The sequence below is a fragment of the Prunus mume genome, linkage group LG5 (genome assembly GCF_029339155.1).
Source record: "Prunus mume cultivar Tortuosa linkage group LG5, ASM2933915v1, whole genome shotgun sequence".
Classification (NCBI taxonomy): Eukaryota; Viridiplantae; Streptophyta; class Magnoliopsida; order Rosales; family Rosaceae; genus Prunus; species Prunus mume.
The window spans coordinates 22,350,760-22,376,780 of NC_142702.1; the positions used below are offsets into that span (position 1 = coordinate 22,350,760).

The 26,021-nt window shown below is 36.0% G+C and overlaps 4 protein-coding genes across 5 annotated transcripts; 2 read left to right on the forward strand and 2 right to left on the reverse strand.

The window, feature by feature from the left end:
• The first annotated feature begins 1,585 nt into the window (after positions 1-1,585).
• Positions 1,586-3,433, forward strand: LOC103332262 (NADPH HC-toxin reductase 1-like). Its single transcript, XM_008234985.2, has 5 exons — positions 1,586-1,730; positions 1,983-2,149; positions 2,227-2,439; positions 2,621-3,000; positions 3,101-3,433. Exons 1-5 carry the CDS (start codon positions 1,607-1,609, stop codon positions 3,240-3,242), a joined length of 1,026 nt encoding a protein of 341 aa, XP_008233207.2. The 5' UTR covers positions 1,586-1,606; the 3' UTR covers positions 3,243-3,433.
• Positions 3,434-6,092: 2,659 nt separating this feature from the next.
• On the forward strand, positions 6,093-7,952 carry LOC103332260 (NADPH HC-toxin reductase 1-like). 2 transcript variants are annotated; one of them, XM_016794715.2, is made up of 5 exons: positions 6,094-6,281; positions 6,369-6,538; positions 6,786-6,998; positions 7,282-7,652; positions 7,757-7,952. In XM_016794715.2, the coding sequence occupies exons 1-5, from the start codon at positions 6,170-6,172 to the stop codon at positions 7,920-7,922; spliced, it is 1,032 nt and encodes a 343-aa protein (XP_016650201.2). In that variant the 5' UTR covers positions 6,094-6,169; the 3' UTR covers positions 7,923-7,952. The 2 variants fall into 2 exon arrangements, with proteins under 2 accessions (XP_088907792.1, XP_016650201.2); XM_089051666.1 differs by lacking the exon at positions 6,786-6,998 and having other exon boundaries at positions 6,093-6,281.
• Positions 7,953-8,024: 72 nt separating this feature from the next.
• Positions 8,025-10,800, reverse strand: LOC103332261 (putative WRKY transcription factor 46). Its single transcript, XM_008234984.3, has 3 exons — positions 9,893-10,800; positions 9,656-9,784; positions 8,025-8,939 (listed from the first exon to the last, which is right to left on the reverse strand). The coding sequence occupies exons 1-3, from the start codon at positions 10,204-10,206 to the stop codon at positions 8,309-8,311; spliced, it is 1,074 nt and encodes a 357-aa protein (XP_008233206.2). The 5' UTR covers positions 10,207-10,800; the 3' UTR covers positions 8,025-8,308.
• Positions 10,801-17,614: 6,814 nt separating this feature from the next.
• Positions 17,615-19,361, reverse strand: LOC103332259 (transcription factor CPC). Its single transcript, XM_008234983.3, has 3 exons — positions 19,012-19,361; positions 18,646-18,733; positions 17,615-17,928 (listed from the first exon to the last, which is right to left on the reverse strand). The coding sequence occupies exons 1-3, from the start codon at positions 19,061-19,063 to the stop codon at positions 17,790-17,792; spliced, it is 279 nt and encodes a 92-aa protein (XP_008233205.1). The 5' UTR covers positions 19,064-19,361; the 3' UTR covers positions 17,615-17,789.
• Between the last annotated feature and the right edge of the window lie 6,660 nt (positions 19,362-26,021).

Here is a 26,021-nt window from a genome sequence, read left to right on the forward strand (position 1 = left end):
CAGTACTTATAAAAAAATGCACACATTCGTTCTTGAATTATTCTATAAGATAAATTAACGATCAAAACAATTTATATTTCAATGATCATCTCTAAAGAAAATTATGCAACCAGCAAATCATTATTTCAGCACAGAATTTTTCCAATCGGCAAATCACATGGAGCAACTATTATTTTACATGTTGGAAAGGAATTACCCTTTTTTTTTTTTTTTTTTCTCAATCTCTGTTGGGCCAGTTTGGTTGGTCACATATTTCATTTGGTTCCAAGGTCAAACTCAGTTTTGGCCCAAAAAGGTATAGAATCCAAGATTGGGTTCAAAGATGAAAGTTCCCCCTCGCTGGGCCAATTTTCCCTTCTATTTCCAGAAACTACTTGGAAAGTGTCAACCAAACCCAAAAAGATATATATTTTGATCTACTGCTAGCCGCTGTACTGGAGGCTGGAGCTGCCAAATGTAACAAAACGCATATCTGCTCTCGTATGCGTGAGCAAAAGACGTTACGCTACTGACAACTATATGCACCAATAATTGTTGATTGGACGAATATATATCTTGATTTCTTATATTAGTAAATGTTTAATAGATGTGGGGAAATCACGAGTTGAAGTAATTCTGCTTTCGCTCGTAGCTATTCATGATCAGTAAACATGTTATTTGGTTTAGACTATGTAGTGTTATTAACTCATGGCTAGTATAAAGTTGGAACTTCCAAGAACATATGAGGAAAAGTTCGAGTGCAGCAGTTGAATACTGTTTCCCAAATCTAATTTTATTTTATTTTATTTCAGAAAAAGAAAACTCAAAATCATATCCCTAAGAAATCGTAAGGAAAAGGATTGGAGGATGATCTTCCCTGTTTTCGACTTATAAAAAGCCGTTCAACGGACCGGTCTGCATCTTCTGTTATTATAATGCTGGCAAATATTTTCAGGAACAATATTTTATATTTTAATGGATGCGAGAGAGAGAAGGTTCATATGGATCTTGTTATTAATTCAAGTACTTATTTTCAAATGAAATGCAAATCCAATGGAAAGCTTAGTGGCTGCACACAGTGTGGCTTGAGTTCGGGCATTAATTTAGGATCATGTTGCAGCATCATCTATGTTTTGTAGTTTCTTAAAAAAAAAACACGACTCTTCTCTCGCTCTCTCAGAAAATGGTTGTATTGTAGTGTTTGAAATTTCGAAGGTCGATGGAATATATAAAGTTGAGGGCTTGTATTGTAGTCTTTGAAAATGGTTGTATTTCAAAGGTCGATGGAATATATGTAGTTGCGGGCTTGTATTGCAGTCTTTGAAAATGGTTGTATCTCTTCGTCGCATTGACTGGTCAATTGAAGCTGCAGTTGAGAGTGACTTTTTTTTAAATTATTTTTATTTAAGTACCACGAGGTGTCTCCACACTCGAAGGGTGTGATTAATTTAGTTTAATTAAACTGATTCATCTCGTATGGTGGGATTAATTTAATTTAATTAAACTGTTTAAATCGTAATCTGATATATTTGCGGGGCCGGCGAGGGGCCTTGTATGTTATTATATAATGCGGTGTTTGACGGGAGAATGAGAGAAACCAGCAATTGGTAAACTCACAGGTTTCGCCATGGGGATGAGTAGTTTTGGCTGCAAGGTATGTGTTACAGGAGGTGCAGGCTACATTGGTTCTTGGCTTGTCAAGAAGCTTTTACAGAAAGGCTACACTGTCCATGCAACACTCAGAAACTTGGGTATGTCTGTATTGCTACACAGAAAAAAAAAAAAAAAAACAAATAAAATTGTCAGTTGTTGATTAAACTGATTCAACTGCGAGTATTTTAGGTTGTCAAACTGTGAATTAGAACCATTGATTAAGCGCAAGCACGATGCGGTCTTGATTCACTGTTTGACAACACAGTATGTGTTTCCTCTCTATTTTCTCTCTGTTTTTCTGTTTCTCATAAAAACAAATTGCTTTGAATATATTTGTGAAATGTTCACAGATGATGTGTCCAAGGTGAGCCTTCTGAAGAGCCTTCCTGATGCAGATGCGAGGCTTGTGCTGTTTGAAGCTGACATTTATAACCCAACTGAGTTTGAGCATGCAATTGAAGGCTGTGAGTTTGTTTTCCACGTAGCAACTCCTTTACAACACACTGAAAACTCCCAGGTTGGCCCCCTTCATGATCACTTATACTCTTATTTAGTTTCACACACACATATATATCTGACGAAATTACAAAGCAGTACAAGAACATAACTGAAGCTGCTATAGCTGGGGCAAAGAGCATTGCAGAGTCTTGTCTGAAATCAGGAACAGTTAAGAGGCTAATCTACACAGCTTCTGTGGTTGCTGCATCTCCACTGAAAGAGGATGGGAGTGGTTTGGGGGACTTCATGGATGAAACATGCTGGACCCCTCTCCATCTTTCATTTGCTTGTTCTAATGTTCATCTCAAGGTATACAAATCTCCTAGCCCTAATCATATCTATTTGCTCCTTTAAATTCAAAAGTTATGCCAACTGATAATTTAATGGTTCCTTATATTGGTAAAGTTGTATGATCATTATCAGTATTATTTCCCTACTAGTAGCCCCTCAAATTTTTTATAAATTGAATCTTTGTGGTATATAATTGAAGGCCTATGTAGATTCAAAGACATTGGCGGAGAGAGAAATTCTGAGCTATGGGAACAACAAAAATGCCGGACTTGAAGTTGTGACCCTGGCCTGTGGCCTTGTGGGAGGGGATGCACTTCTGTCATTCACACCCTTGAGTGTTGCTGTGTTTCTTTGTCAGCTTACAAGCAGTGCAATTGAGTATCAATCACTGAGATTTCTAGAGGAATTACTTGGGAAAATTCCAATCATACACATCGATGATGTTTGCGATGCTCATATCTTCTGCATCGAGAATCCTTCGATAAACGGTAGATTTTTATGCGCAAGCTCGTCTGTTTCATCTGCAGAAATTGCTAGTTACTACCAGCAACATTACCCCAAACTTCAAGTGAAGCCAGAGTAAGTAGCTGATCTTTTTACTTGATTTTGTCTTAGCTATATCAATTTTTTAAGATTAAATTTCAAGCTTAAACAACAAGAATCTGGAATTGGGTTTCAGGTATTTGGATGGACCAACAAGAGAAATTGGCTTGGGTTCTACAAAGCTTATTGAGAAGGGTTTTGTATACAAATATGATACCAAGACGATATTAGAAGATTGCATCAAGTGTGCAAGGACAAGGGGTGACCCGGGCCTCTAAGACCAACTGGTCCAAGAAGGCCTTGTAGTTTATGAGTTTTTTTTTATGTAAACTATTAGAATTGGATCTCAAATTTCAATTTAGGTTTTTGTAACTTACCATCCTGGTTTTTGCTGCTCTGCTCAGCTGTGTTTTTCAACTAGTTGGAACCTGAGGTTTGCATTATTTGCAGGTACAAATTATTTTAGCTATCCATCACCTTTCAAAACAAGACAACCACCCACCCATTAATGGGTTCATTTATCTACCCCATAAATGCATGAATCATTTATCAAAAGGACAATACATGAACTCTCTTAAGAAATACGTGAATTTGTCGGGTCTTTGTCTCCATTCAGAGAGACAGGTTAGCGGCCCACTATGCCCATTTGATATTTTTTATTTGGGGTGATAAGTGATTTTAAAAAAAAATTGGGATGCCCAGCCTGTTTGGTAAACTATGAGAAAATCACTTATTTTTAAAAATTGATGTGAGAGAAAGTTATAATGGAAAGTAGGTAATGAAATGCTTTCATTTTCTGATTATGCGGGAATCAGTTTCGAAGAGACGCTGAATTTAATGATTATGCGGGAATCAGTACTAATAACACTCTCTTAACAAAAAGTTTACCAAACGCCAAATTGCTTTCTCTCACAGCAAATCTGACATCAATTATTTTCACAGCACAACAATGCCAAACTGGCCCTAACAATACCAATATTATCCCCAACTTAATCACTTACAAAGCCTAATAGATGTGGGGTTTTATCACAAAAAATCTCGGGGATATTAGTAGTGGAATCATTCATTATATGATAATTGATGTCCTGTCTTTCAATACTTATAAATGAGTTATTATTCCTTCATTGACATGTGAAACTCACCTAAATGCCACTGAAAACATGCAAATACATCTAAAGTAATACATTAGGTCATATCCAACTATGTTGGGGTTAAACTCAAATTTTCACCCTCCAAAATAAACTATTCATGTATTTCTAAGACTCAAATTTTTTTTTCCTCCAACCTTGCAGACTCATAATTTGAGTTTGCAACTTTATTAAATTGTTTAAGAATGATTAACTCCTAATTTTTTTATCATTAATTTTTCTTGACATTATTTTTGTTTCAACATTCGTGATTTAATTTTCTAAACATTTTAACTTAAAAAAATTAAAATTCCAAAGCATAATAGAATTTCACTTAAAAATAAAAACAAGTACAACACCATACGTATGCCAGGAATAATTCGACTTCATTGAAGTCATTGCCATAATTGTCTTCTATTTTTACTTTTACTTTTACTTCATTGGATTCATTTATTCTCATTCAATAATGTTATGAACTTTTGCCTACCTCCACTTGTGTTCTTCAATTATTTTCTAAACCCTTTCTCATCCCCTCTTGTATTGTTTCAATCATGTTTTGTACCATTGCTCAACTTTGTCCATCTCATTTTATTGGATTCCCTTATCTTTCCCTATCTTTTCCTATCTTCATTCAATTATTTTTTAAACCATTTCTCATCTTGTTTTGTTTCAATTATGTTCTGAACCATTGCTCATCTTTGTTAATCTCACTTTATTGGATTCTCTTATCTTTCCTTATCTTCATTTAATTATTTTCAAACATGTAAGTCATCTCATTCTCTTGTCTATTTTTTTTTTGGGTCAAATTCTCTTGTTTATTTAAGAAGTGTTATTCTACCGAATTGACCGCACAATCTCCTTCAATCTCCTTCTTCTTCTTACAATGAATTCACGTGGGAAGACTATACAAAATTTCTTCAATGATGATTATGATGATGATGACCTTCATCAATAGAGGGTTGCAATGGTCGTTCAACACCATACGTTTTTATTGGAGCAATATGCTCAACAATCCAAATATAGTGGTTCTGTTGTAGGCCGTGAATACAAAATCGGAAGAGAGAAAAACATCATAAGAGTCTCATGGAGGACTACTTCTGTGAAAGATAACTTTATTCCTCAGTGGACTTTCGCAGGCGGTTCCGCATGAGAGTCTCTTGAATAATGTTGTTGCACATGAGCCATATTGATCGTTGATGTAAAATATAGTTGTTGGAATAAAAAATAGCACAACTTCTGAATTTTTAGCCGTTGGAATCAACTTGCACAAGGCTACCAGCTGTGTCGCACCACTCTGCTAGCCAGACAGCAAAGCTATCATGCAGGGCCATCAATTTTTCTTCTTCACATGGGCTTCCAAGTCAAAAAGAAAAAAAAAAGCAAAGTTTGGGCTCCACATAAAATACTAGTCCAGGCAAAACTTGGACTGGAATTCCACCCCAAATTTGACATTTCTCAAATTTTCACCCCCCAAAATACATGGGTTGGAGAAGGATTTTGGACTCAAAACTGAAAATTTGAGTTTCCACCCCTTGAGTTGGAGATGGCCTTAACATCTTGATTGTGAATGATAGACTTCGTTATAGGACATGTTCCATGCTTTGCTTGCCAAGAGACTTGTAGCTTATGATTAGTTTGTGTAAAACTCACAAGGAAATGCACTATTGACCACAAGTAAAGGCACTAGGTATATTACCGGCCGAATGAAGGCAGTGTAATCACTTTCTTGCATTCGAGTTTGAATTCATTTATCGTGTATTTAGAGTAGTTTAAAATATCATACACTCCAAAACCCGAAATGGTGCCAAAGCTTTGGCAATAATGTTCAGTATTATAAGTCTAAACAAACAGACAATCTTTATTAAAAAAAAATCCTGTGATTATAATCAAGAACATTGTCTGAAGTTTTGTGCAATTCCACGTGTCCTCATATACCCCTTGGAACATTTGCCGGCCTAATAGCTTAGATTGTCCTATAAATCACAACTTATAAAGTCAAACCATAACATCAAACATAGCAGACTAGAGCCACAGAAATAATCATTGGATTGGATTGGCTAAGTTGCTCTGATTTGGAAATGGAGAACACCAAGGTTTGTGTTACAGGAGGCTCAAGCTACCTTGGCTCTTCTCTTGTCAAAAGGCTCTTAGAGAAAGGATACACTGTCCATGCAACACTCAGAAATCTGGGTCTCTCTCTCTCTCTCTCTCTCTCTCTCTCTCTCTCTCTCTCTCTAACTTCCATATATTTATGCTGAATATATTTGTGATGTGCAGGTGATCCATTTAAAGTGGGGCTTCTCAAGGGTCTTCCAAATGCACAGGAGAGATTAAGATTGTTTGAAGCAGATATATATAATCCTTATGAGTTTGAGCCAGCAATCCAAGGCTGCAAATATATCTTCCACTTGGCTACCCCTTTGCAGCATGAGCCGAAGGACACTCAGGTTTGCTTGTTTTTTAACTAGAAACTCTGAAAAGGTGTCAAAGAATTGTTAATTTCTTATGCTTCTGCCATCTGATTCAGAAAGTACTAGTGTTTAGATTGAGATTGCATCAATCCTGACCAAATACACTCACCTTAAAATAATGTACCAGCAGCCGTTTGATTGAATCCAACTGCTGCAAACTATTGCAATGCAGACTTAAAGAGTTCCCTAATGCCACAGTTTGTTTTGTTTGCTATTGAAATAGTTCAAAAACACTTCTGAGGCTGCAGTTTCTGGGCTTAACAGCATAGTGAGGTCTTGCATCAAATCAGGCACCGTAAAACGACTCATTTACACAGCCTCTGTGGTGGCTGCAGCACCAATCAAAGACTCTGGAAATGGCTTCCAAAAATATATGGACGAGTCCTGCTGGACTCCTCTCAATCTCTTATATCCTCTTGCCAATCAAACATTGATGGTAAGCATCAAAGTTATTAAAGTTACGAAACTTTAATGGTTAAATTGAGTTGCGTTATATTGCCAGCCGTATATGTATGTGGGCGTGAGAAGAAATCTCAGCCATTGATGAGTGTGAGACTCACTGTATTGCGTCACGCGCCCATGCACGACTGACACTAGCATATCCATTCTTTAAGAATGCAATTATCAATTATTTGTTTAACACATTACTTTTTTAAAATAAAATAAAATAAAAAATAAAAAATAAACAATCTAAAAAGTGGGTAATATATGTATTGTAGGATTATACACACTCAAAGACCCTTTCTGAGAAAGAAGTGCTGAGGCACATTAGCAGTGAGCTTGAAGTAGTCAGCATTGCCTGTGGCCTTGTGGGAGGGGACACCCTTCTCTCTGTTATGCCTGAAAGCATGGGGTTGCTCATTTCGCAAATCGCAAGCGATATAGGGAGGTACCAAATGCTGAGATTTTTGGAGGACTTGTTGGGTAAAGTTCCAATTGTGCACATTGAAGATGTTTGTGAGGCACACATACTATGCATAGGGAATCCCTGCATCAGTGGCAGATTTCTATGTGCCAGTGCATATTTGTCATCTGCAGAAATAGCATCTCACTGGAAAAAATATCACCCAGATATCAGAATAGCTGAAGAGTAAGTTATTAATTTACTATACATACAATTATTGGGAAGCTTTACAAGATTTTGGCCTCTATGGTTAAACCCTAACAGAGGATTTTGTTCATGTTTTGTTTCAGATTTGTGGAAGATTTAGGGAGAGAAATTGTTTGGGGTTCCACAAAGCTAGAGAAAGTCGGATTCGAGTACAAATTTGATGCCAAGGTTATATTGGATGAGACTCTAAAGTGGGCACAGAAGATGGGCGAGTTTGGTTCCAGCCAAAAAATTATTGTATCCAATTAATGACCATGCCAAACAAAGTGCTTGCCTTTGTTAAGTCTCTTGTGCCAGTTAAAAAGATGAAGATTTTAATCTTATTATCTCAAGGAACACCAGCACCACTGATTTCAGAATATTGAAAATCTAGAACAATTTAATTCGATCAGGAATGGAATTTTATTTGTTACAATCAGAAGAACTAATCCTCTTGGACCAAAGAATTTACAAATCAATGAGACCGGAAGTGAGGAAAACATAAACTAGAGACACACATAGAAACAGTAACTAGCACACTAAATCTAGAATTTAACTACCTAGGCACAGGAAAACTCTCTCTTCACAAGCATCATTTCCTTCTCTCTCTCTCTCTCTCTCTCTCTCTCTCTCTCTCTCTAAAGGGTGAGGGAAAGTTATGACTCGTAAGCAAAACTTTCTGGGTTTTCAAAATGGTGAAAATCCAAATCATCAAGTGAGAAACCAAAATCCCCAATTGGTGAGTTGGTCACTGAAGTTGGGGCTGAGATGATCTCACTGAGACCAGATTCTGAAGTCTGCACATAATCAAGGCCAAGTCCAAAACTGCTCGTGGCCTGCAAGTAGTCTGGTTCAAATGTTGCTGCTGGAGATGCAAATGTGGGAGAATAGCCATCCATCAAATCATTCTCCATCAAAGTTGCACAGAAAATATGGTCTCCGACATTTTCAGGTTCAATTGGTGTAGAAGGGAAGGAAAATGATGGAAATATATCATCTTCCCTTGTGTCCAAATCCTCAGTTTTAACTCTAAGCCCTGCCCCAAAACTGAAAGACATCTCTTGTGATGCTTTTGGTTTTTCTACTTCTCGGGTTGCATTTTGATTTCCTGTTGAAGCTTGTTTAGCTAGGGATAATACTGATGACCTGGCTAACTGAAGGACTTGGCTACAAGTATGTTCTCCTCTGTAGGTTACCACCATGGTTGATGGGTCTGCATCTGCCTTTTGAACTTGCTTGGTGGCTAAACAACCCTGCGTGCCGCGATGTGTGCATCTGTAGTAGCCTCTGCAATACAAAGAAAACAAAAACCTGATTTTTGAGAAATATGGGACATCAACATCAGTCATATGAATATCTCTGCAAATCTTACATGCAATTTAGACCAAATTCATCAACAGTGAAATGTTACATGACATTTCTTCACTAAATATCAACATGGTCCCGGTTGAGCTAAAGCAAACTTAACACAAGATGCCAATAGGACCCGTTTTGGGAGTTGGACCGGTTGCCAGGACATGGCGTTTTTATTTTTAATGCTAAAAGGTACTGTCTAGGCTGAAGAATTGTCAATCCTGGAGGCCAAACAAAAAAACACAAACAACTAGATAGAGTGAATTGATTTAAAGACTGCTAGCTTATGGAGCCAGATACAAGTCACCTTTAGATAAGTTCAAGTACTTTTTGTCTTCATTATGCCACTTGTGAAAGAAGAAGAAAAAAAGAGAGGAAAAAATAGCCTCTTCATCCTAGCAGTAATAAGAACTCTAATTTTTGACGTGCTGCGTAGATTTGAGGACAAGAGCTGATGTCTGACCAATGATTAATCAGGCTCATGTGATAAATAGAAAAAGGTATTTTTCACTATGAGCAAAATAGAGGCTTCACTGGTGGAGCATCCAATCCAACCACTGGTGGTTTTTGTGTTATTTTATTTGTATTAATTATGTAAATTGAACATGTAATGGTTCAAACTCCTAACTTTAAAGACTAAAAGTTCTCACCTTGGATAGGTAGCTCCAAGGATATCCTTTTGGCCATATTTTCTCCAACTGTAGCCATCATCAAGACTCCCATCTAGCCCTGTTCCAGAGTAAACCTTCACTTCTTCAGTCCACCTGGGCATTGTTTTCCTGCAACACAGAAATCCCAACAGTCAAAATCAGATCAATTTCAACCATAATTAGGCTAATCCAAAATTGCCCTAATTAATAAAATTAAAATCCAAGTTAAAAAAATACCTTTTCTTGAAGACATTTTTGTTCTTGCAATCTTGGTCAGAGATCTCACTCATTGGGCTGCCATTGCCAAATGAAGTAGGTGATTCCAACATGGTGTTAGGGATGTGGTACTCTCCATCAGAACCAACATCCCTTTTGAGCAGTGAGAGTGCCTTTTCATAGGAAAATAGTATTTTTGAAATCAGAAAGTCTCTTTTTTCTTGGGATGCAGAAGGGTGAAGACAGTTCATAAGCTGCTTTGCCAGCTCCTTCCCTTGGGTTAGCTCACTGGTTAGAGTCTCTTGCTCCCACTCCATGCTCTTCCTCTTCTCCATTTAGAAATGTGAACCAGAAAATGGTTCAAGTACTATATACTTGAACAAGTGCAAGTATTGAGCAGATGGATTAAAATTGAGGTAGAATTTAGATCATATCAAGGCAAAGTTTCACACTTTGAATGTTAGGAGCAAGGAAAATAACCAATCAGAAGCCACAAACATAGAACTAGCTAGCTGAAAGAAGTAAAATTGGCTGAATGTGAGGGTGGTTTTGATCAGAAACACCAAAGCTCCAATTGAAGATTGATGGGTAGTTTGCTTAAGTAGTAAGGGAGGGAGATTGCTTAAGTAGGAAGAGAGAGAGAGAGAGAGAGAGAGAGAGTTGTAAATTAATGAAGAAAGTAGAGGGTGAAGCTATAGGTAGCTATGTTATGCAGAGCAGGGAAATGTGTTTCTTGATTTCTTAATGAAAGTGCGAGGAAGAGTCGAGAGGAAGATGGGGATGGATATAAGGGGCTGGGAAAAGGGAAGGAAAAGAGACAGATTTGACTCAATAAAACCAATTAATTAATTTTCTTTTCTTTTCTTTTTTTCTCACAAGTAGACTAGTTTTGTGGTGATGATCAATTTGGTTTAGTGTAGACGAGAGAGAGAGAGAGAGAGATGTAAAGAGAAAAGTCCATTGCTGACCAATTCAGCCCCAACAACAACTCACTATACTCACAAAAACCATTTCTCTCTCTGTCTCTCTCTAAACTAGTAGTGATCAGTGAGCGACTACGCGGAAGGAGGAAGCGAAGATTCTTGGTCTTATCCTCTGGCTTTAATTAATCTCTGACTTTCCAATAACTTTTTTCTTACGAAAATGAAAAAAACAAAACGTGATTTTTTTTCTTTCTTTCTTTTAGCGAGTTATCAATTAACACCATGTAGAAAATCAATAATCTATATAATTGATAACATTAGAATTATCAATCACAAACCGAATTGGATGCAACGAAACGATTTACTGACTTAATTCACATTTGTTATGTGATTTTGTTACCTGTAATAATAACGGTTGACAGTCTTATTTATTTATTTTTTATATATATATATAGAGAGAGAGAGAGAGAGAGAGAGAGAGAGAGAGAGTAATGGTATCTGACGTAGGGCAGTGGCGTAGTGTGAAAAGCTTAGCTTACGTTGATGATGATAGATAAGGGAGTAAGGGAGGGCCATGTGGGCTCGAAACGCGCGCACACAGATATGGACTGCCCACTACTTGAACACTACTTTATTTATTCTATCTACTAAATATATTCGACTCTTCATCAAGCGATCAAATTAAAATATTACTTGCGATTGGAACATATCCTTAATCTATATTATATCATTATCATATGTTCTTGATTTTGGAGTTCTCTAGCTAACTGCTGTGTTCACACCTTATATCTTTTTCCAATTTTGTGTTCACACCTTAGATTTTGAAAGTTTTTATGTACAACAAATGTATTTATCATCGCTATAAAACAAAATCTTGTGACTAATACATGAGAAATTGTTGTGAGCTAAATGTCGTTGTACTTTCTGTTTTAAGTAAACCGGGTCCTGTTGAAATTCAATTACGAAGAAACTAACTAAAAACTAACATAAGTCGAGAAATATTATAAAACTCTTTAAACACAAAACAACTCACAAAATTTCAAATTCAGATTCTTTTGGAGTTCTCACCTTTTTGCTTATAAGTACTTTTGGATTACCAAAATGTTTTTCAGAGAAGCACCTAATGGATGCTTCTTCAGAAAGCACTTTGAATTTTTAATAAATTTTTTTGACATTCTTCTAAAAAAGTGCTTATGAATAGAAGTGATTCATTCTTACAAAAATATTCTCAAACAAGTCCTTATTGTCTCTAACTTAACCACCTAAGTCCATCAAAGTTGTGTCGACAGGCCATAGACTCATATGAATAAATATCAATTTAGACACAATTAGCACAACTCTTCACAAGAAGTTGTAAAAACGTTGTATTTTGGTCCTATATGCATGATTTTTATTATTTCTTTTTAAAATTGTCATCTCACCTTTTTGTTACCAATCACCACGTCAAAGAACTTTTCTTGGGTCAGTAAAAGATTTGAATGTGCAAAACTTTTATATATACTTTGAAAAATGGTAATCCGTCCAAAGAGATTCAGCAAAGTGAAAATGAAAGAATGCCATTTTCCAATAAATTATGAGTTTCGGCTTTTTAACTATTTTTATTTATCTATCTGCTAGATCGCTGGCATTCTTCCAAAGTTTTGTACTCTTTTATTCCGTTTAGATATCTTCACATGCTAAAGCCTCTTTTGCCAGGGGATAAAAAGTTGTTTGGTTTTTATGTTCGTAAGCCTCCGGCATTGGTCAAAGCAGACATGCTTTTTTTCTTTTTAGGGAAATTTGGATTTTAATTTGATAGGCTTGTGAAAGTTGGTAAATTGTAAATGTCTCCATCGCCCAGCATGTGCCTTTTTCCCTTTTTTCGTCTCAATTGTTTGCATTTTAATACTCATATATATCCACTAGTAAAAAGAAAAAAAAAACTTCAAGTATATTTTTAATCAAAAAATTTTGTTTTTTTTTAGTAAAAAAAAGTTTAGGAGGAGATTGACTACTTTCACCACCAGCGTCAAACAAACCCACAACTTCGAGCTGGAAGGATTTATGCGTGGCATCCAACTGCTAGCAGAATGAATTAATCAATTCATTAGTTTGTCTTATTTTCTTTTCCTTGAGTGTATTGTTGGATGAGCGATGACGTGATTGTTATTAATAGATATGGGTAGGCTAAATTAAATTTTTAACTGATAAAATAACAACTCACCTGGGCTATAGCCCAAGTTAGTCCCTTCTAAGGACCGTCCTTGCTCACAAGTCAGTCAAGTGATGACTCATGTTGGTTTCCAAACCACCCCAGAAGAAAGCTGAAGCGGCAAGGTACATTATATTGAATGTATTTCTCTTATTAAAGAATAAATACTGTTAAAAGTTAAGTGATGTTAGTTTTTATGTAACTTTGAAATATTTTATATTTGATGTCATCGATAGAATCTGGATGCCTCAAGTATGCACCGAAGAAGAATTTGTGTTAACAGCGAGTTGCATCCTAATTTAGACTTGGAGAGATAGAAGCAATTGTTTTCAGTAAAAGGTTAGATAGACTCGTTGCGTAGAAAATAAGCACTTCAAATTTGAAATTTGTTTCTACACTTACTGCATAGTAAAGAGTTAGTAGGTAATTTTGAACCAACTTAATCGCGTTGATGTGTACATCACTTGTGTAATTATCAGGACTAAGTCGCAGGATCTTGACATGATTTATATTTGGAAAAGATAATCTTTGAATCTACGTACTAGCAGATTGAATTTCGGCTGTCTACATTGCATTTTCTAAGTTATTGGACCACATTCAAATTTACTGAGCAACTTTTTCAAAACTTTCCGTTCCTGTCAATATCAAAAGAGACTAAAACCGAGTTAATATAAATTTCCAAGAACCTGCCAAGTGATTGTGCAGAAAGAGAGGAAGAGCGAAATGAAGCATGAACTTGTTGGGTCCCTTACAACTCTCCAGTTCTTTATTTTGGGTCTTGATGCAAACCGTGTGGGGCTCTGTTTTTTTTCTTCTGAGCTCGTCCCATTTTGTCTTTATTATTATTTTTAAATTTTCTCTGGGTTTTTGGAACCAAGTCAAAAGCTAAAAGCGTTCTAATTATGTTAGATGAGAAAGAGACATAGCCCCAAGGAACAAGTTCTGCCACTCGGTTTCGAAGACTCAGTCAGAGTATTCAAGGGGTTCATGTTGGTACTTTGATCTGTAGGAGATTTGAATGCTTAATTTCATTAATTCATTGAATAGGAAAACGACTGTGTATGTTCAACAACCATGTTATAACACGTGCAATTTTATCATCATTAATATATAAGTTCTAAACTCTAAACCTAGCAAACTATAGTAGTCATTAGGTAAATTGTGAAGATCCCAATTTTTTTTGTCCTAGCCTATGTGGTAGTTGATGGGCACATGCATAGCAAATCATCACATGCAGACATGGGTTTAGTAAAGTTGGCTACAGCGGATGTGCTCCTCATTCTACACTTGAGTTTAGAATCTCCTTCTTCATAATTTAGATTAGATTAAAGTAAAATATCACTTATATAAAATTAAAAAAATCATCACATTGGCAACATAAATGTCTCGTAAAGCCTAAGATGATAATCAATGATGGATCTATAATTTTTAGATTGGGGGTGCGCCAAAATTTATAACTTAGTTTTGAATTGAAAATACAAGGAAATAAAGAAGAGTTAAGTAAAATCAATTTGGCAAAAAACTAAACTAAAAACTAAAAAGTAAAATAAAATTATATGACTAGTAACGCGTTGTTAGTAATTCCTGAAATTCGGTAGAAAAAGAAAGCACTATTGCTATGGAAAAACACGGTAAAATAGACTATTTTCAATACTTGCTGCCTTCCTTTCTTCCCTAGTCAATAAAGACACCTTTCCTTCTCCTTTTCTTTTGCAACCTTGTGAAAATGGAAATGACTTTATCATCTTAAATGGAGAGCCAACACAAGCTTAATTGTGATTTTCTTTTTGTATATTATCATTTTTTTCTTCTTCCCAAATGTGAAAAGGGTTGGTAAACGGGGTGGGGCGCCAAGGTAACTTCGGGCATGGCTTTCACTCCTCCCCTAGTGGTAATGCCATTGGTCAAATAAACATATTTGGAAAGCAAAGTTGAAATGTGCAATATACACGTGTTATAATATAAATGGATGATACCCACCCGTCAGAATAATTTTCCTGAATTTTTAGCCCCATCTATCTAAGAGCATGAATCCCCCAAATACCAAGCATAGTATGAAATATCGACGAAATATCGAGGATATTTCGGTTTTTTCGAATCACGGATATTTCGAAACATATCCATGTACATCGTATAAATATTGACAATATCGACGATAATATCGAAAAATATCGATGTCGATAATTTCGCTCATACTTCAGCAATATTTTGTCAAAATATCAGTGTAATATCGCTAAAATATCGATGTAAAGGGAAAAAAAAGGGGGGAGGAAAAAAACCACAAAGGGGATTTGAACCCCTCCCATTTTACTCCTCCAACACTTTAACCACCATATATCACTTATGTTTTAGTGATAATATGCTAAAATATTTATATTTATATGGGTGACATGTTAACAATTACATGCAAAACTATTTTGGGGATTTATCATTTGATGAATACTCTTAACAATTACTCAGTCACTCATGTATCTTACCGTGCAATGTATAAAGTGTAAAATATTGTAGTAAATCATTATATATAAATGATTATGGTGTGTTTAATCTTTTTTTCATTAATTACTACATATTTTCTACACTCACAGTGTTTGCTAGCTCGCTGTATAATCAACTTAAATCAGTTAAATCCATCATGTAATGCATTTCATTCTATTTTTTTATTATTATAAACTAATAGATAATTGGCTAAATAAACATTCTCCAAAGTTTCAATAAAAATTTCTAAGTTTTTATTACAATTTTCATGGTTTTTATTCAATTTTTATCAATATCGATAATATCCCGATATTTCCATTAAAATTTTCATGTTTTTGGACTACTGATATTTCCGATATCATCGATATTTTAGACCATGATACCAAGAGAGGAAAACCTACTGACCAATTTGTGTTCATGGATTAGAGGAATACCTATTCTGGGTTCAAATTTTATTTTCTTTGTAAGCCCACAACACTTATTACTATCTCTGTCATCTTGACAGGCCTGGGTTGTGGCCCAGACCTTTCTTATAGCATTCATCTGTGTCGTTCGGCTTCACAGAATGGGTTCTGTGCGCCTATTTTTGGATATTGTCCTGAGCCCTTGGGCTCCAATCCCCATGCGGTAAATCTAGGGTGTAAAAATATCTCAAGGAAATACTAACAATAACAATTCAATTTAACGAGACTCAATTCAATCTCCATTTTATTGAAGAAAATCATGAGTTTTATAGACGACATTTGTTGAGTTGAGAGGAATAATTTTTTCCAAATTAAACTATATGATTAACAATTTTTATCCGAACCACATATGTCACACAATCACTTTCTGAAATGTTACCGTGAGATACGATCTGACAATAACAAAACCCCGTTTAGTTTAAACTTACCCTAACCAACAACCATAACCAGATTTTGGTACAAAGGTGTAAGAGCATGGCAGCATGGAGGGTCTATTCATTTTAGGGTGGGGGTTGTGGTCACAGGCGGTGGACTGTGGCGCACAGTTTCTCGACATGTCAACCTGAAAGCTATAGCTTTACTTTTTGGACTGGTGGATAGTCCAGCCAGGCTAAGGCTTATATGCAAACCTTGGCACATATGGACGCCACAAAAGCCAATTTCATTGAAGATCAGTAGGACCACAGCATCACAGCAAGAGCATTCAAGTTGCATCTTTGTGGCTTTAATTACAAACCGTACGATGATAGAAAATTTGTCAACTTTTACCTCTTAAATTTGAATCAGCAGAATTTTTTTGGGAAGAGATATCACTGAACGCTTGTTTTCTTGATGTTCACACTGAAGTAACTTCCCCCATGATCAAGATAAAAATCGAATTGAATTGAAATTCTTGCATGGAACGATTGTATACAGTGTTTTTTTGGCAACCATCCTTCGTGTATTTGTGGTACTGTATGGAAGAATGCTGATGATAAGGGCCAAGTGGTATTTACACATTTAAGTGAGTTCACTGTCAAGGACTTTGATTTGTATATATAATCAAATGTGGTTATGCACTTTTCGAATAGAAATCCATTTTTTGAAAGATCCTAGCTTTTGTGCTTCCATTTTTTGAAAGATCCTAGCTTTTGTGCTTTAGTGGGTCTCCAAGATTCTTTTAATGACCTATGTTGTGTTGAACGGATATCTATATGATTTGAATGATTGCGTAAAGCCGGCAATAGAAACAAAACCGAAGAAAGTATACAGAAAATACAATTCTTTTATCTTATATTAGCATTTTCATTTGTATTAAATTAGTATTAATTAGTAATCTCAGCTCAGCGGCAAGTCCTTTCTTCTGTGATGATGTGTTGGCACCATAGTATAAATGAGGAATTTAAGCCAATTTTGATATAACATGACACCAAATACACTTGGATAAGTTTTTTGGTCCACGATACTTTTGATGAACCCCAATTTAAAGTTGCAAGGGGAAGATAGTGACCAATCATCTGCTGAAAAAGCTGAAAGAGACAAGCTGCATAGGCCAACCATAAATGTGAAGTACATGGGGGATCTAAGTTCAAAGATCTTTTATTAATTTCAATCATTCTCCAATGTTGTCTTTGCTTGTGCTATGTGTTGTGTTGTTGAGGGAGAGCGTGAATATGTGTCAGAGAGAGAGAGAGAGAGAGAGAGAGAGAGAGAGAGAGAGAAGTCTCAATAAATTTAGCCAAACAGGTAAGTTGCAACTACCTCACCTTGTGACACACATAGGTAGGAGTTAAAAGGGAAAAATAAACACATGGGTAGGAGTTAAGGGGAAATTAAATTTGTTTAGCCTAACCTACTGGATTGCCGACTGACAAGGGAAATCATCATCAGGAGTTGTATCTCTTACTGTTACTCTTAAGCTCTGTTCTTCTTCTACTTGCAAATACTTCTCCATGTCTCATTAACCAGAACCTCTCTATTTCTTCTGCTTTCCTGCCTGGAATCCTCCCAGCTATAAGACCCCACCTGAGCTACATACAAGTCTAGTTAGAAAACCATTTTCCAAAACCACATCAATGTTTTGCTCTGAATAAGATTAAAAATGCATTATTTGGTTGCATAGGATTCTTGCACACCACAAACATTTCTGGACAAATCATGTTCATGTACAATAATTGATCTAGCTACTTCTCTCTCTCTCTCTCTCCACTTTGTTGGACCAAGTTTGTATCCCCACTCTCTCTCTCAAATAACAAAGAAAACTATGTGAAGAGATTCAACAAGAAAAATTATTTGAGCTTGACATGTTATTGACACTCTAAAAAAATCATACCGGTATTCTCCTTTCTAAAATCATAAATAAATTTGTACGTATGAAAGTGTGCAAGATGACTATTTTGGAACAACAACAAAAGTTCTTTAGTTCTTTTTTGTTTTTAAAACACTTTCCATGACCGCTAGAGCATGTTGTGAAAAATTCTTAAATGTGAAGGCTGGCAGGCATCACAATCAGATATGATCACATGATCATGAACTACATAAATGCATGAGGAGTCACCCGGGACTCACTCACCGACTCAGATAATATCGTATGAGAAACTTTTTGTACTTGGCTATGGTGTGCCCGCATTTCAATAACTATTTCTATTACTCTGCTTCCCAAGTTTGAAGGCACATTTATAGTTTGCCTAAAAATAAAAAATAAAAACCAGTGTTTTTGAATTTGACGTTTTTATTTGTTACCTGTCTCCGACGAGCTTGTACATTCTGCAAATGAGATCTTCCTCTTGTTCAGACATGTTTATGAACTCCCACTCAATGCTGCTCACCTCTGCAAAACACATGCAACAGAGAACACAAAGACTTTAGTTATGAAATACCCAACCGAAACAAAAAAGAAACCAAGAAGTTAACCCAAAGTTCGCATCTTTTTGGGTTGTTTTCTAAAAAGATAAAAACCCAGAAAAGTAAGTTTACAGAGGATGGCATTTGTCCAAGAAAGAAACAAAAAAAAGACAGCAAATTAAAAAACAAAGGAAAAGAGGGAGAACCCATAAGGAGATTTTAGAGAGAGAGAGAGAGAGAGAGAGAATGAATTAGATGCTTTGCCTTCAGAGCAACAGGTGCTGGTCTTGGCTTGTTTTCTGCGGCGTTTGTCCATAGCTTGCTTCTCTTTTGCAGCAGTTGGTATATTAGCAAGTGAAATTTGAGAGAAGACAGAGAAGAATCTAGAGAGAGAACAAAGGGAGAGAAACCCAAGTAGAATTTTTTTTTGAGCGATAAATTAAGAACAAGAATTGGGTTTAAATAGTTTCCCAAGAGGGATTTCAGGAAATATATAGATTGCTGGGTTTTCAATGAGTCCTGGTGTGTGTGTGTGTGTGTTTTTTTTTATAAAAAAAAAATGTTCATTGAGAGAAGAGCTTGAACGCATTTGGGAAGAAAGCAAATGGAAATATGGAATGGCAGGTCCTACCGAACAAACAAATTAAAATTATGTTGACTTGTAGTTGTCCTTGTAGACGTATGTTTACAAGGTCAAAGGGTTGTTGAATCCACCCTTAGTGAAATGACATAAATACCCTTTGTTTTTGTATGTGTTAGTTAATTTGTCTTCTGAGGTCGCCTTGGGGCTTCATTGGTATTTTGCCACGGCTATTTGTGATGTGTCCACTTGAAGATGGTGATGTGGCACACTCCCAAGCTAACTTAGTGCATTCCCTACGATGAAAATGAAACATGGAGAGTGGAGTGGAGTAGATAATCGGAATATAATAACAATTAACTCATTAATTAATTAATTAATTAGATGTTAATCCTTCAGGTTGTACTGTGGATATAATCTATTAGCACATAATTCGATGTGACTTCCGACGACTAGCTCCATATCAAAGTGGGTTATTTCAAATTTTATTTGAGGAAGCCTGAAGCTGTCATGACAACTAGCTTGCTGACACTGACTGACATACCAAGAAAAATACACATCAGGCATAGGAAGAGTGCTACAAAGCCTACAAGCCATGCAATTTGGATAGACTGTTTATATCTCAGCAATTTGGATCTCTATTAAGTTTTCCTTGTCCATTCATTCATCTAGTTAGAGGGCCTAAATTATTAAGATTGGACAATAAGAATAGTCTTAAATATAGGTAGGGTTTTACTACTAGTAGGAATATTTGTCCACTCATCACCACGTAGTAGTGGATGATTTTTAACCGTGCATGCATGTAAGCTCTACACGACATGAAAAAATTAAATTCATTACTACGAGCGTTAAAGATTTTCTTTGACTTGTATCGTAATAGAGTTATCAAGAACAAATCGATCAGTTAAACGCATCTCAAATTATTAACTGATGTTGTTCTGTCATATTCAATGTCTAGATTGTAGTTAGTTAGTTCTAAATTGTAATCAATTTGTTAAGCAATGCCAAAAAGCAGGGGGGTTGTTGGCTACTTTTACAGTTAAAACTTAAAATCTACTTTTAGTTGTAATGCTATTATGGATAATTGGTTTCCAGATAATTGTTTGCTCATACTCTACTTGTTTTTTTTCTTGGGGCCAATCATACTCTTATCTGTTTTAACTTGCTATTTAGTCACTTTTTAGCTTCTTCCCATTACACATTGGGGCTTGAGTCAGGGTGGAAGTCAGACAAAAAAAAAATTATGTATTTCTTGTTTGTTCTATTTGGTGGTGACCATCACTTTCAAGAATTAATGGTAGAAAATGGATGTGGCTTACAAGATTTGATTCTGAATGCTGGTCATAATATCACATCAGTCCAAAAGGAAAAAATTAAAAAAAAATTAAAAGGCGATCCAAAGTGCAAGCTAATGTTGTTTTCACTCCTCAACTTTGGACTTTGATCAAAATAGGATGGGATTTTACCCCAAAAGTTGAAATTTGTTAGGGGGAAGTTGATAAAAATATAAATTCTCAGGTTTGTGCATGACTTTACACTAATTCTTACTTACAAAACTTTCTTAAAGGTCAGCCTTGAGAAGATTCTTGCATGGATGAACGTTTGGTAGGACAATTAGAAAGGTCAAAAAAGGAGAGAGAGAAGCCAAATTAACTTTCAAGATTTTGTCTTATTCTTACGATTTCATGCTGGACCTTTGTGGTTGCCCTAAACCAGAGCTCCCCATAAATCACATTGGACAGCTTTTGCAAGGTTTTATTTAATATCTTTTCTGAGCCTTTCCAAGTTATATAACTTCAAAATTCCTAAAGTAGGCTACTTGACACATTTTCAGGAGCTCAGATCTTGGTTTTTTTATATCTATAGCTGGCTAGCAAACACCATGTTTTTGTTTTTGTTTTTTTATCACAGCTCCAAAAGTAGATTAATCGTAAACTCCAGAAGTAAATCATTGAAAATAAGAGTGCAAAGTAAAAGATAAACACCAGAATCCCAAACACAAGTGAGGACACAAATGGACATAAAATCTTTGGTTAAAAAATATTTCCCTAAATTTTATTTGTAAGACGAGAGACATCTTTCTCAAAAGTTCAAAAAAAATTTGCTAGTGGAGTATAGTGCAATCAAACACTAATATGATGGCATCATATTACGATGACTTTGTCAATATTTGGTCAATATATGCTAGTTCAAGCTTTTTAGAGTGCATTTGGATGGTATGTATGTAAGGTTAATGGTGCAGCGTGATAAACAAAAGGCAATCAAACGATTAGCTTAAAAGAATCAAAGCCTGGAATCCACCGAAGTTGAGAAAACTTCAAAAGTTTATTGAATAATAATAAGGATAACAACCTGCCATCCTTAGCTAAAGTTGGTTTAAATACTACCTCAAGTCCTCAAAACCCTAGGAATCCAAATAGAAATTTAAAACTAAAATAACGAAAATTCCAAAAACTAGCTCAAAAACTAAAATGCTTCTTTGGGCTATTAAACGACGTCAAACGCCCCAACCCATAAGTCACAGTAAAGCAGTGAGTTTGTGACGTCGTTCTATTAGAAAGGAGGGATCATAGGCCCAAATTTATAGTTTACCTTATTTGCCTTCCCTCGCATCACTCAATCTCCTCTTCAATTGATTCCGTCATATGTTCTACATTAGTTAAATCCATTGCATATATTGATAAAATCCATATCAAATGTACTATATCTAGTTATTTCAAATATATAATGTAACATTTGCTAGTTTTTATAGTCTTCTTGTTAAATCCAAACCCTTTATTTCAAATTTCTGTACTCGAATAGAACCTAACTGCAACTAGAACCAAAATTACAACAAAAGGCTTCAAGGTTAATTAGCCTAAGCGATGAAGGAAGGTAGAATTGGGTTAGATTTTGCCCACAACTTACAAAAGCACAAATCTCTTTGATCTCTATATATGAAATAAGAACCCAGGCTTCTCTTCCGTGAGAATATTATAATTTTTTGGGGTAATTTTTAAATACTTGGTTGTGTGTGTGTGTGGTTTTTAAGTTTGATTATTTGTTGGGGAATAAGAGAATGTCGTTTCACGGAACTCAAATATGTCAAGTTGAATTAGAAAATTGATATATCGCTACATGAGTTGATGATATACGATCGTCAATATCACTACACTGAAATAATATATAAAAATGAATATGTTCTGTGCACAAGAGAGAGAGAGACTCAGAGAGCAAGAGGAACAAATTAAAAGCAACTACAAAATTAGTTTTGACTTTGGGTTTGGGGGGCAAAGCAGAATGGTGGATGGAAAAAGGAAATGAACAGAAGTCATATCTGCTGTAAGGCCTGGCCTGCCATTCGTATTTCTTGGTGACATAGTTTATATTAACTTGGAAGAAAGAAACGAATGAAATCCCCGGCTTGGATTCTCAAGGACAGTCCTAATTTTGTCTGCCTTTTTTCTTTTTCTTTTTTCCCAATATCCATACTTCACAAGATGCTTTTTTGAACAATAAGAACAAGTGTGTGTATGGATTGTACTAGACATACATTTGGTTGCTGCACGCCATGAATGGTAAATTGGAATTTTCACTTTACAACAGGCGCATATTCTTATGTTCAAGGAGGTATAAGACTTCCAAAGTGAAGAGTTGTTGAAGAATATAGAGTCTTACATTGAAAACTCGACAAAATGAAATATGACACCACTTTTAACAACACCGATGTCTTTTGTGATAAAATTTCACAACTCCTGGGCTTTGTAGGTGGTTAAGTTGGGAACAATACCGGTATTGCTAGTAGTGAAAGCATAAATAAGTTCTTAATGAGTATCGCGATGAATTATATATCTTCATGTCAACAAAAAGACCAATCTGCGCCCAACTGTGTTCAGGGCTTAAGTTATGTGGTTCCTTTACAGAAAAGGACTTAATGGCCTGCAACAGGAATGTTTTAATTTTTCCATAAAGGGGAACACAAATGTTGACCACAAAAAAAAAAACACAATGAATTGCTTTACCCGTATTTTTGCCCACATATGCCAATCAAAATGCTTGATTTTGAAGCAAACCTAACAACTTATAGACAACAATCAAAGCTAACGAAAAATAAGCGGAACCCAATTGGCCCATGCATTTATTGGCTCATAGCTGCAATAACAAAGGTATGGCTAACAAGTATGGGGGCATATGATATGCTATATGTAATTCAATCATTACCAATTCACTGCTGATGTTGCTGCCTTGCCTACATTCAACCAATCATGAAAAACCAGTCACAATTTATGGTGGAAGCTCTGGTTGAATTGAAGAGAGATAATTTGAGGGCTGAGTAAAAATCAAACACAGGTCCACAGTCTGCAAGCCAACTGTTCTCACTCACTCCCCTTAAAAAGTTTGCACAATCTTCATTGGTTTAAATTTAATGCTCTAAGAAAGTCATATGAACTTACCAAACTCCAAGTGCAATGAAATGATTGTTAGCAACCTGGAATTTGAACAGATTCAACATCAGTATTGCAGAAACAATAAACCTTGGACTGGATATTAATATGAACCTGACACAAGATCACCTGAAAATCAATGTAGGTAGGAAGTAGGCTAATGAATCCTTTCTAAATAACCAGCTACATATGATTAATCTTTCGATTCGGATGTTGTCAGAATGTTACATATAAACAACTCAATGGATATATCATGTATGTCTTTTTAAGTATGATTCAACATTGCCAGAAGGGATGCCAAATATGCAACTCAATACCACAACGTGATAAGGGGCTAACCAAAGTGAGCATGTTACAATCCATCGATGTTTGACGGTCTTTTCGAGCAACGAATAGATGGTCTAAGAAGTAGATTATGCTCAATAAATAATCATAATAGCTTTTACTTCTGTAAGGTAAGCAAACAAAAAGCCAGTCACGAGTTGACCGAACCTGCACCCTACTGTGTAAGGACCACAACCTAGCAGGATGTTAATAGGGAGGTTGAAATATATAACACAGTCAGTAGTGTTCTGACTTGTGGGACAGAGGCTGTGGTTTCTTTACCGAAAAAATAAAATAAAATTGAAAAGCTTGTTATTTTGCTATAAATTGGAACATTAAAATGAGCTGGGTTTACCCATCCTTGTGGACCTTGTCCATATATGGCAGCCAAAATGGTTGAGACATACTAATTACAAAGCAGACAAGCAGCAAAGTTAAAGACAAGCTCGTTAGTTGAAACTTGGCACATGGATTTATTATCTCATTGCTGCAATACAATTACAAGCAGTAATTGTTAAGGGCTGGCTTCTTTTTTTTTTTTGGGTCAACAAAGATATCATAAAAGCCAACCGGCAAAGGCCCAAAGGGAAACCCAACCAAACCAACAGAATAGACACGCCAAACCAAAGAACTAAAAACAAGCCAAAAGAACAAAACAAACGAAAAACCACACAACAAAACATTAAGCACCAGGCGGAGGGCAAGGAAGACCATCCCGAGATAAAATATGAACTAGAGAGGATGGAGGTCGCACAAGCCACGACTCCAAGCACATCCCCTTCCTGGCAAGCGAGGCAACGGCATCCGCAGACCAGTTCGCTTCACGGGGCACCCATGCCCAATTCAGATCTGTGAAATAGGCTTTAAGAAACCTAATATCCTTAAGGATAGGATACAACTCCCAATTAGAGGAAGAAACATCCCTCTGAACAAAATTAATAGCCACTTGGGAATCAGATTCCACCACAACATTAACCAAATTCAACTCTTTAGCTCTCAATAGACCATGTTTCAGGGCCAATACTTCAGCCATAAGTGGAGATTGGGCACGCACCTGAGCAGCAAGACCCCCAATACAAGAACCAGCAATCTTCCGAATAATGACTCCAACTCTAGCCATAGCAGAACCAGATTCCCAAGAACCGTCAGTATTAATCTTAACATAAGAAGAAATGGGGCTAGCCAATGAGAAGGATGAGGAGAAGAAATCAGAATAGGCCTACCTACTGACCCAAGAAATCTCGTGCTTGTTTGGCGGTGTCGGAATTTTGGAATGTTTTGTTAAGGGCTGGTTTGCAAGAACTATGCAGACACTAGAATTCCTGCATAACACCTCATGTTGTTGCCTATATATGTTCATCAAGGAAATAAAAAAAACCAGTCACTATTATAGAGAAGTTTGTTGTGGAAGGATCTGGTTGACCAAACGGCTTTCTAAGGGTCTATCGATCCATCGAAGAAAACCCGGATGAAAATAATGCTTCAATCATACATCACATGCATGGAAATCCCTGCCTATTTGTAACATATGGAAGAAGTACACGGTGGGAGCTCGGTTTGAATTGAACAGAAGAAAACCAGCTAGTCTCACCTAAATGATTACAGAATATTAAATACTGATTCAACTCTGAATCTATGGTTACCTTGATGCTTTCCCCATCTCAAAATTCTATACCAAATGAACCAAAATCTTATATATAGCTCTAAGAATTTTTGCCTTCAAAACACATAGCTGGGTTACTTTGCATACACAAAACCTATTTCACCCATTTTTAAAGTTATGTTCCAACTTCAATATGATGTCAAGCTATTACAGCCTGTCTATACTTGGACAAATTGAACCTAAACTTAGGCCTCATGAAACTGCCCAAGATATGATAGTTGGAACTTTTTAGCCCAGCATAACAAGGCAACCAAATAACCCAACAATCAAAGTAACATATAAT

Coding starts and splice junctions, on each gene's coding strand:
- LOC103332262 (XM_008234985.2), top strand. CDS start 1,607: ATGGGGATGAGTAGTTTTGGCTGCAAGGTATGTGTTACAGGAGGTGCA. Junction 1,731..1,982: donor TGCAACACTCAGAAACTTGG/GTATGTCTGTAT, acceptor AAATGTTCACAG/ATGATGTGTCCAAGGTGAGC. Junction 2,440..2,620: donor GTTCTAATGTTCATCTCAAG/GTATACAAATCT, acceptor ATATAATTGAAG/GCCTATGTAGATTCAAAGAC.
- LOC103332260 (XM_016794715.2), top strand. CDS start 6,170: ATGGAGAACACCAAGGTTTGTGTTACAGGAGGCTCAAGCTACCTTGGC. Junction 6,999..7,281: donor TTGCCAATCAAACATTGATG/GTAAGCATCAAA, acceptor TATGTATTGTAG/GATTATACACACTCAAAGAC. Junction 7,653..7,756: donor GATATCAGAATAGCTGAAGA/GTAAGTTATTAA, acceptor GTTTTGTTTCAG/ATTTGTGGAAGATTTAGGGA.
- LOC103332261 (XM_008234984.3), bottom strand. CDS start 10,206: ATGGAGAAGAGGAAGAGCATGGAGTGGGAGCAAGAGACTCTAACCAGT. Junction 9,785..9,892: donor AAAAATGTCTTCAAGAAAAG/GTATTTTTTTAA, acceptor TCTGTGTTGCAG/GAAAACAATGCCCAGGTGGA. Junction 8,940..9,655: donor CTTGGAGCTACCTATCCAAG/GTGAGAACTTTT, acceptor TTTGTATTGCAG/AGGCTACTACAGATGCACAC.
- LOC103332259 (XM_008234983.3), bottom strand. CDS start 19,063: ATGGACAAACGCCGCAGAAAACAAGCCAAGACCAGCACCTGTTGCTCT. Junction 18,734..19,011: donor CAGCACCTGTTGCTCTGAAG/GCAAAGCATCTA, acceptor TGTGTTTTGCAG/AGGTGAGCAGCATTGAGTGG. Junction 17,929..18,645: donor TACAAGCTCGTCGGAGACAG/GTAACAAATAAA, acceptor TATGTAGCTCAG/GTGGGGTCTTATAGCTGGGA.